The sequence below is a fragment of the Myotis daubentonii genome, chromosome 10 (assembly GCF_963259705.1).
Source record: "Myotis daubentonii chromosome 10, mMyoDau2.1, whole genome shotgun sequence".
In the NCBI taxonomy this organism is placed as follows: domain Eukaryota; kingdom Metazoa; phylum Chordata; class Mammalia; order Chiroptera; family Vespertilionidae; genus Myotis; species Myotis daubentonii.
In genome coordinates, this window is record NC_081849.1 from 54,588,592 (window position 1) to 54,599,957 (window position 11,366).

At 38.4% G+C, this 11,366-nt stretch overlaps 1 protein-coding gene across 1 annotated transcript in view; it reads right to left on the bottom strand.

Moving 5' to 3' along the window:
* The window catches only part of VWDE (von Willebrand factor D and EGF domains), a 52,518-nt gene extending 41,402 nt beyond the window's left edge, over positions 1 to 11,116 (bottom strand). Inside the window, 3 exon segments of the mRNA XM_059711270.1 lie at positions 2,844 to 3,075; positions 6,517 to 6,701; positions 10,850 to 11,116. Of these exon segments, the coding sequence (XP_059567253.1) occupies positions 2,844 to 3,075; positions 6,517 to 6,701; positions 10,850 to 10,916 (484 nt within the window). The 5' untranslated portion in view covers positions 10,917 to 11,116.
* Positions 11,117 to 11,366: the final 250 nt, after the last annotated feature.

The window sequence follows — 11,366 nt, forward strand, 5'->3', positions numbered from 1 at the left end:
AGGGCGCGGTTGTTGTTTTCAATCGGGAGGGAGTCGCAGACTCTGAGCTCCAGATACAGGCGAGTCTTTAGGGACCCAGACTCAAACAGGAGAAGCGGGACTGTCTGGCTTCGGTCAGAGCGAGTGCAGCTTTCTCTCCGAGCTTTGCAGCGGGTGCTGGGACTCAGAGAGGCAGAGCCCCTGGGGACAGGACTGAGAGCCGCCATAACTGCTCTCTCCGGCCCGCCCTGTTGATCCTGTGCGACCCGCCCTACCCAAGCCCTGCACAGAGGCATTTGCTGCATAGCTTCAGGCAAAGGCTAGATTAGCACCTCCCTAGAGGACAGAAGTTCTCTCACTGCTGACACAGCTGATTCTCATAGCCACTTGGCCTGGAGGTCAAACCCTCCCTGGGATTAGCTACAACAATCAAGGTTTAACTATAAGACTGCGAACAAAGACCACTAGGGGGTGCACCAAGGAAGCATAACAAAATGCGGAGATAAAGAAACAGGACAAAATTGTCAAAGGAAGATATAGAGTTCAGAACCACACTTTTAAGGTCTCTGAAGAACTGTTTAGAAGCCGCCGATAAACTTAATGAGATCTACAAGAAAACTAATGAGACCCTCGATGTTATGTTGGGGAACCAACTAGAAATTAAGCATACACGGACTGAAATAACGAATATTATACAGACTCCTGACAGCAGACCAGAAGAGCGCAAGAATCAAGTCAATGATTTGAAATGCGAGGAAGCAAAAAACACCCAACGGGAAAAGCAAAATGAAAAAAGAATCCAAAAATGCGAGGATAGTGTAAGGAGCCTCTGGGACAGCTTCAAGCGTACCAACATCAGAATTATAGGGGTGCCAGAAGATGAGAGAGACCAAGATATTGAAAACCTATTTGAAGAAATAATGACAGAAAACTTCCCCCACCTGGTGAAAGAAATGGACTTTTACAGGTCCAAGAAGCGCGGAGAACCCCAAACAAAAGGAATCCAAAGAGGACCACACCAAGACACATCATAATTAAAATGCCAAGAGCAAAAGACAAAGAGAGAATCTTAAAAGCAGCAAGAAAAAGAAACCGAGTTACCTACAAGGGAATACCCATATGACTGTCAGCTGATTTCTCAACAGAAACTTTGCAGGCCAGAAGGGAGTGGCAAGAAATATTCAAAGTGATGAATACCAAGAACCTACAACCAAGATTACTTTATCCAGCAAAGTTATCATTCAGAATTGAAGGTCAGATAAAGAGCTTCACAGATAAGGAAAAGCTAAAGGAGTTCATCACCACCAAACCAGGATTATATGAAATGCTGAAAGGTATCCTTTAAGAAGAGGAAGAGGAAGAAAAAGGTAAAGATACAAATTATGAACAACAAATATGCATCTATCAACAAGTGAATCTAAGAATCAAGTGAATAAATAATCTGATGAACAGAATGAACTGGTGATTATAATAGAATCAGGGACATAGAAAGGGAATGGACTGACTATTCTTGGGGGGGAAAGGGGTGTGGGAGATGCGGGAAGAGACTGGACAAAAATCGTGCACCTATGGATGAGGACAGTGGGTGGGGAGTGAGGGCGGAGGGTGGGGCGGGAACTGGGAGGAGGGGAGTTATGGGGGGGAAAAAAGAGGAACAAATGTAATAATCTGAACAATACAGATTTAATTTAAAAAAAAAGTTTGTATACATTTTTGGGGAGACACCCTGTGTTCAGTAATATTATTGACTTTTGTGATATTCTAACTTTTTAAAATTGGGGTCGAGATGTGATCTATCTTGGGAAATGTTTCATATGCACTTATAAAGAATATTGATGCTCTGTTTTTTGTAAAATTTTCTCTAAATGTCATGTAGATCATGTTGGCTGACAGTTTTTTAGTCTCCTTTTTTGCTGTTTTTGTTTCTATATATTCAATTAATTATCAGATGGGTGTTGATCTCCAACATTAACTGTAGATTTGTCTAGTCTTTCCTATGTTTTGCTTCATGTATTTTGATTCTCTGTTATTAGGTACATAAGAATTTATAATTGTTATGTCCTGTTGTTGAATTGACCCTTTTATCATTAGAAAATGACCCTTGGTTTTCCAGGTTTGTCTGGGCAGTTTGTAGTTGGGCCTTATTTTTCTTTTAATCCAATCTGACTTAAACTGGGTTGTTTATCCTCAAACTCTCAGTATTAATGCCCTATTCTCAGAAGAGGATTTCTCTGGTGACACCTCATTATAAGTTTCATTTTTTTCTCACCTCAAGTATTCTCAATTATAGAAAAATTTAATCTTTTCATCCATACCATTAATTGCAATTTGTAATTGTATGAATATTCTTTGCCACTGTTTTGCTGTACCTGTGTTATTTGGGGTTTCCTAATTTGAAAAGTCCCAACAACCACAGGATGAAAATGTTCATACGTGTTACTCATATAATTATTATTATTATTTGCAAGTGTTTGCCAAGTTTGTTAACACTGGTTTATAACAGTATGTTCCAGCATTTTCAATCTTCTACATATGAATTTGCTCTTGATTAGACTGGGGTTGTGGCTTTTGAGGAAGAATATTGTTATTGTATGTTAACCTTTGTTATTGCTTGTTATTGTATGTTAATCTTTGATGCTTCCATATCGACAAACATTTTTGAGTATTTTAAGATCTTGGCAAAGAATCCTAAACAAATCTGGCCAGTTTAAACCAGAAATTTAGCTTCACTGGAGCAATCATAGTGGATCAAATCTCTTGAGCATTGCATTAGCTCTATACAGCCCATCTGGAGAATGGCATAAAACACCAGCATACACAGTGCCATGATTAGCAGTTCATGTGTATTACCCATGTATTCTTACCTTCTGCACAATATCCCATACACCCCTGTGTGGGTCGTAGTAAGTACACAAAAAATTGTCCACAGTTTCTTACAGACACTGGGATTTGGAAAAGGCAGCAGTCTTCAGTAGCGCTCAGCAAAAACTGCCACGTGGCACAAGCAGTGAGGTGCTTGAGCTCCCCCGGTGCAGGCATTGTTTCTGAGTCTCCCAGAGACAGCCAGATAGGCGCCTGTGTTCCACAGTGGTTCATCTTTTGCACCAGAGAAAACAAAAGTTGAAAATTCAATTTATTTTTATACGTGGCAGATAAAGCAATTTTACATTTTCTTCTAAACCTTTAAAATATTAATTATCAATTATATTTTAAAAAATCAAATGACTGCCGAAACCGGTTTGGCTCAGTGGATAGAGCGTCGGCCTGAGGACTGAAGGGTCGGGTTCAATTCCGGTCAAGGGCATGTATCTGGGTTGCGGGCATATCCCCAGTGGGAGATGTGCAGGAGGCGGCTGATCGATGTTTCTCTCACATCGATGTTTCTAGGTCTCTGTCTCTCTCCCTTCCTCTCTGTAGAAAATCAATAAAATATATATTAAAAAAAAATCAAATGACTTATACCTGTAGTATAAAAGAAAAAGTAACTTTATGGAATAGTACACTTAAAGGTAGATTCCTCGTAATTAATATAATTTTATTCTATTTAAATACCTTTATTCCATTTGCTACATTTGTATTATGAATAAGAGAAATTCAGTGTCAGATAACCTAAGAAAATATAAGTCAGTCTGAAGGCATCTTAACATATAGCACAAAGATGAACTGACATTGGAGATTTCTTGAAAAATTGCTGGAAATAGTATATGTAAGAAGTTAATGTATAGTTGAGGAGGCATCAAAAAATCAGGGGAGAAGGAAGGGATTGTTTGAAATCTAGTGAAAACAATTGGTCGGCAATTTGGAAAAAAATGAAGTTAGTGCCACACTTAAAGCCAGTTATCAAAACGAGTTTCAGATGGAAAATAAAATTAAATAGAAAATTAACCCAGGAAAAATATGAAGCTATATGACTTGGGAAAAAATGACCGTGGGCACTAAACATCTTTGCTTTTATATTAGGTGAATTATAGTACCCACCTCATACTGCTGTGAAGTGTAAATTAAAAAATGTATATAGCACAACTTTCACACAGCGATGTCTCAATAATTGTTAATATAATTATTTTTCCATGCTTAAAAGCAAAGAAAAACTCATAAAGGAAAATTTTGATATATTAAATAATAATTTAATAAATATAAGACAAATGAGTTAAAGAGAAAATTACTTAATAGCATTATATTTAGTCTGTTATATTATTTATTTATTATTACATTACTATATTTCTTATTTTATTTTAGCCATATAATATCCATTTAAAGATCCCAAAATCACAGATGGGAAAAATACACAAACATAATTTAAAGAATAAATACATATGTCTAATGAATACATGAGAATACTTTATACTAGAAAAATATTTTTATCTATTGCTACTGGAATTAAAAATTAGCATTATATTTTTAAAAAACAATTTAACTATGTATTTAAAAAACTCAAAAAGAGCAAAAGACAAAGAGAGAATCTTAAAAGCAGCAAGAGAAAGAAACTCAGTTACCTACAAGGGAATACCCATACGACTGTCAGCTGATTTCTCAACAGAAACTTTGCAGGCCAGAAGGGAGTGGCAAGAAATATTCAAAGTGATGAATACCAAGAACCTACAACCAAGATTACTTTATCCAGCAAAGCAACCAAGATTACTTTATCCAGCAAAGCTATCATTCAGAATTGAAGGTCAGATAAAGAGCTTCACAGATAAGGAAAAGCTAAAGGAGTTCATCACCACTAAACCAGTATTATATGAAATGCTGAAAGGTATCCTTTAAGAAGAGGAGGAAGAAGAAAAAGATAAAGATACAAATTATGAACAACAAATATGCATCTATCAACAAGTGAATCTAAGAATCAAGTGAATAAATAATCTGATGAACAGAATGAACTGGTGATTATAATAGAATCAGGGACATAGAAAGGGAATGGACTGACTATTCTTGGGGGGGAAAGGGGTGTGGGAGATGCGGAAAGAGACTGGACAAAAATCGTGCACCTATGGATGAGGACAGTGGGTGGGGAATGAGGGTGGAGGGTGGGGTGGGAACTGGGAGGAGGGGAGTTATGGGGGAAAAAGAGGAACAAATGTAATAATCTGAACAATAAAGATTTAATTTAAAAAAAACAATTTATGTATTTAAAAAACTCAAAAAGACTAAAATCAAACAATGATTTATATGCACATATGCATAATTACTTATTATAGCAAAAACCTGAAAGTACACACATTTGATAATGGTTTAAATAAATATGGTGTACATATGACATATTATTTTCAAACGATATAATTTTAGTAATAGGAAAATGCAAATGCTGTAGCTGTAACTGGAAAATAATCATGTTAGGTAACTGAACATATAGCATGAACTTTACAAAACAATATAAATAAGAAGGAATAATAGCAAAATGTTAATGATAGAATATGTAGGTGGATTACCAATGAATGTTATTCTATTACCTGTCCTTTTTTTTAAATTCTTACATAAAGGCATGCAATATTTTATTATTTTTTTTTAAATTCTTACTTAAAGGCATGCAATATTTTATTTTTTCCGCTGTCCTTTATTTTCTGTTTTTTAATGCACATGAGTTACTTAAAACATTATAAATAGAAATTTATTTACACAGATTTTTATTATCTTGTAGACAAAAAGTAGATTCTATCTGTTCTCCAGCAGAATGGTCCAGGAACTAGGTTGGAGAGTGTATGAAAGAATGGGAACAGGAACACTTTCTTGTGGGGCACAGCTGATATCCAGGAAAAGAGCCAGTTCACCTTCACCTTTGTGTGAGGTTCTGGAATCAGTTATAGTTAATTTAAAATATAGAACCAAAAGAACACAAATACTTAAGGATGTAATGAATTTCCTCAAATTTTACTTTCAAGTTCTGATTTATTCTTTAGTTTATTGCAAGTGAAATGTCACAAATGTGGCAAGCAAATAAACCAAAAGGAGAAAATAAGACAGCTACAATGTCACAACTTAAAATTTAAATATCTTTCCTGAGTTTTTCTCACATTAGTTACATGCTTAAAAGGGAAAATAATTCTTGTTTCTTCATAATTCACAAGATGTGAGTAACAATAAGGAGAATGTGCCTTCTATTTAAGACTGACAGGAACAGAAGCAGGTTTTGGGTTACTTGCATTTAAGTACATGAGTCCTGGAGAGTGACAACTTGTGATCAAAACGTGGCTGGCTGACCTGCTAGCTGGGTGACTCTAGGACTGTTATGTCTAAGAATATATGTGTCCTGCACTGTATGATGCAAATAATAATGATCGACTGTATTCTAGAATTGCTGTAAAAATGATATAAGATGCTGTAGGTAAAATCACTTGGTGGACTGCATAAGCATAGCATAAACTATTACTATATTACATAACATAATAAGGAACATGGAACACTTCAGATTAATTCAATCTTGACACAAAATTAAAATAATTCAGCATGGGAAATAAATGGGTTGCAATAAGATTCGATCCTCCCATGAAAAAATATACATAAGAACAAGCACATACAGTTCTTAGTGAGTTGGAATACCTCGACACATTTGGTTGGCATCTCAGCAGGTCTGTCAAAGATGACAAATCGATACCATCCAGCAGCAAGAGAATGGTCACATATCAGGTCTTGAGGGGCTGACTGCTGGAGGAGCGATGAGTCAAAATGGACACTTCTGTGAGGGCTCTGTAGTAACCGGTGTCCCCCGGGAGAGCATTCCTAAGCTAGGACGGAAAGATAAGTGTCTTTATGTATGTGTGCTCTTCGTTAAAATAGTTCAATTAATAGTTGATTATTGAAGTCCATTTTTTATTACTAAGCGCAGAAAAGGGTAGACAGGAACAGCTTTGAGGGAGGAACGAGAAAAGACCAGGGAGAAAGGGAAAGTTCTGTACTTTCTGAGCTGCAGGTGACCTGGAAGATACTTTTTCTCTCAAACCCACTAAGAACATAAAGCTCCTCTTTCCAGCATAGAGGAGGCAGCAGAAACAGAATAATTTGAGAAATACAACTCTTCTTTGAGGCTCCTGATTCCCAAATAATAAGAAACAGAAATTTTTCTTATTTGGATACCACTGTAGGTAGAAAATCTCTAAGCATTAAATATTATATTTGTTGAAGGAAAACACTATAATAAAGACAAAATCTATGAAATAGAAATTTGAAAGAAAAATTCAGTCATTATTAAAGTATTCACTGTGAAAAAAATGATCTAACTGAATAAAACTCCCATTTATTATATAACTTCATGCTATAGAAGTGTTCATAAAGCAAAATTAATTTCTTAACTTAAATTAATGAGCACAAAAAACTAGAGATATTAACTTGCAAATAAATCTCACAAGTATAGCTTATAAAAATTATAATTTTCTTCCTTTTCATTTTTATTGCTTGTAGTTATAACAAACTGTATGAAAGGCAATGTTTTGCAAGATAAAATTTCTCCCTAAAGAATTTTTTTAGTAAAATATTTTAGAAATGAGTCCAAAAGTTCCTCTTCTTTTTATCTCTTGCTCCACCAGTTTTAAATTTCCCAAGAAAATTTTGGCCTCAAAGGCTCTTGTGGCTTTAAATATTTTATAAAGTGTGTGTGGATAGAAGTCAGGGGATATGCTGCATATGTAACTTTGAAATAGCTCTAAGATCTTTTCAATACCAGAATATTGCACCTGGTTAGAAACTAAGGAAAATGTTTAAACAGAGATTACTGGCAAGGTTTGTATGAATTATTGAAATATTTTCTCTGATCTTGCAATAGAATTTTGTGTTGGGGAAAAAGTCAATACCTCCATCTTTATTTTGTGTAGTATTTCTCCTTCCTAAGTGCTTCTGTAGTTCCCACATGCCCTCTGATTTTGCAGTTTTGAAGAATTATTTTTCTAATGCAAAGTTAAAGATGTGATGGATATAGGAATGACAGTATGACACCAATAACACTAAAAAATGCATAGTATTTAAACAGGAATTTATAGTTATTTTTATTTACTATTTAGGAAACTTCTTAATTTACATAATTAAGAATAGCTCATATTTTAAACTAGAGGCCCGGTGCATGAATTTGTGCACTGGTGGGGTCCCTCGGCCTGGCCTGTGGGGATCAGGCTGAAACTGGCTCTCTGACACCCTCCGAGGGGTCCCAGATTGCGAGAAGGCACAGGCCAGGCTGAGGGACCCCACCTGTGCATGATCAGGGCTGGGAAGGGACCACGGGAGGGCTCCAGGGTGTGTCTGGCCTCGACTCGCCCAGTCCCGATCAGCGGACCCCAGCAGCAAGCTAACCTACCGGTCAGAGCATCTGCCCCTGCGTGGTCAGTGAGCATCATAGTGACTAGTCAAATGGTCGAACGGTTGGAGGGACAATTGGAATATTAGGCATATATATATATATATAGATAGATAGATAGATAGATAGATAGATAGATAGATAGATAGATTGGATATGTCACAATCCACCCCTTCTCCCCACCAAATCTCCTCCTGTCTTTTAAACTGTTCAAAATATGTGTAGAAAATTTTTAAATTTTACTTGCAATAAACAAGCCATACTCTTAAAAACCTCATTACAACTTTAACTTTAGAATGTAAGATATAGTTAACTAAATTATGAGGATTGTTTAGGCTCCCATGTGAGAGTTTGAGGGCTTAGCTCCTCAAGTACTAAAAGAACAGGTTTATAAGCACATCTCATCTAACTGTCAATTTCATAACATGAATGATGTGTAGAACTTTCAAGCAAACTCCTAATATAACATTTCCCTCAAAACAAGAGTACATATAAAATAAAATTAAAATTTACATTTCTATTTGTTCTGCCTTCTTTTTTTAAAATATATTTTTATTGATTTTTTTTACAGAGAGGAAAGAGGGATAGAGAGTTAGAAACATCGAGGAGAGAGAAACATCGTCAGCTGCCTCCTGCACGCCCTCTACTGGGGAGTGAGCCTGCAACCAAGGTACATGCCCCTGACTGGAATCGATCCCTGGAACCTTTCAGTCCACAGCCCAACGCTCTATCCACTGGGCCAAACAGGTCAGGGCTGCCTTCTTCCTAAGATAATTGAAAGCAGCTAAGTATTAGATAATAGAATCTGCAATACTTGGATTTCAAATACTTTGGGAGAATGTGTCAAGTTATAAATAATAGATACATAATAATACAATATGCACTTGGTTTTCAAGTTTTGTTTGTAAATACAAGGTAACTTGTATTATATTGTTTTCTGGTTTAATACAATGGCCAGACTAGCATTTTTTTAAAGATTCATAATAGACAAATATGTTAAGAAAATAAATTATTTAAGAGATGAATATGCTTAACACCAGAAGAGAGGAACTTTAGAATATCTGAGATTGTAATTATAAAACCATTGGTATATTGATTGCGCTATGTTAATTTCAAATATTGTGAATTTTTAAAAGTCTTACAACTTCCCCCAAAGACGTGGGAAAGAGAAAAACTACCTTGAAGCTCCAAATTCAAGGATAAATAAAAAATTGTTAAGCGTCTGGCTTTCAAAATAGGATTATGGTTTCTGCAACAACACAAAAGTTTGGAAAGCAATGTCAAACAGAGAGGTATTGGTTTACTAAATCTATTTTGCTCTCTTACCACAATTCTGAATCACACACTCAGTATTCCCATAAGGGAATACGATTGTTAATTCTAGACGCTTATCCTCTTATTGCATCTCTACCCAAGAATGAAGGCTCCTAGGCAAGTATCTTACCAATAACTCCTTCCTGCCTTTGCATCTGCAAACAGGGAGGGCTTATCTGAGGCTGAAAAACAGGCTTATCCAGAGGGAGTTTGACACCAGCATTCAACAATTGGGGCTTCACCCCAGGCTTTCCCATTCAAAGGCTGTCTGGCCTTGAAAGCGACACTTAACCTCTCTGAACTTCAGGGATGATAATAATAATAATAATCAACAAACAGGGTGCTGTAACGTTCATCGATTAGTAACAACCCACAGCTCCCCACATCCTTAGGTGCCGCCAGGAAGACAACTCCAGCACAGGCATTGTTCATGGCCAGAGGAGTTGGTTTCAGGACTGTGTCAGATCTGCTTCTGGCTTCAGAGCACGGCTGTTGGGAAGGTTGGCGCCAATTCAGAAGCCAGCAGGAAGCCCCAGTTTGGGGTGTGGTGAGGAGGGAGAATTTATTCAGGCAACAGTAGCCAGGGTCTGCTCTGCCCCGCTCCTGCCAGAGGTCTTCGATGTTTTAGCTCCAGCCGGAAAGCGCTTCAGTCTTTGGACTTGGGTCTTCGGTGGAAAGTCTGTTTTGTTTTAACGTTACTGTATTTTAAACTGTTCTTTGTCGTGGATAAAGAAGTGGGAGGAGCGTTGTTCTCTCCATAGAGATCTCTTTTACTGGTACAGTAGCAAAAGGGATTCTAACAGCTATACAAAAATACCATCACCAAACTGGTTATTGATTTTTGGTAGGAATAAGGTGTTCATCTACTAATTATTTCCGGCTGTGGGATGGGGTAGAAGTCGTGCAGTTTAGAGCTAAACTCTCTTCTGAGAATTCGCATCCAATGCTGCTAGGATACCTGACATGTCTGGGAAAAGTTTCTTACGTTAAATTAAAGGGACCTTATGGAGCAAGATATCAGCAGGACACAAACAAAGGAACGAAAACAGAGCGGAGGATCTTAAAGCAGAAGAGGAGACAACAACCTCCCAAGGATTACTGGAGAACACCACGGCTGTAAATGACTGAAGACCGTAGATGGACAGGGCGGAAGTCGGCGAGGGACAAATACCGATACAGCCTTCAATGTGCACAGGATTTCCCACGTGCCACCGGGGAAGCCCCCTCCCCAGAGCTCCAGGTGGAGCCCAGCGCTCCCGTCCGCCAGCGCCCTACCTCGCCGACCATTCCCGGGGTGCAGGAGCATCAGCGCCAGCGCCAGCGCCCAAACTCCGCCAGGCATCGCTGCTGCCACGGGTAGGGACGAAAGCTGCTCAGAACCCCCGCTGCGGGTGCGGGGAGGATGGGGCCACCGCAGGTCTTGCTTAGTCTGTTTCTCCTCGGCCTTCAGGGTCCCAGCATGTCCTCGCTTTTGGGGTGCAGCCGTCCTTTCCAGGGACTGTGGCAGGAGCCTGGTGACTCCTCCCTCCAAGCCCCAGCCACCTGCCCAGAAGCCACACCCAACCTGTCCCTGGAGTCGGCGGCACGACCCCCCCCCCCCCGGGTTCTGGCAGTGAGATCTCGGGTGTCTGCAGCAGGCAGTACACGCCCCAGGCACAAGCTCCGGGGATATAGCTTGGCGCCTCGGGTCTGGCTGTTGGAACAAATGCTTTAGGAAAACGTGGTAATCCTAGAAACTGCTCAGAGGGACCTGCAATAAAAGAAGCCTTGCAAGGTTCTGTTGAAAGGTGCA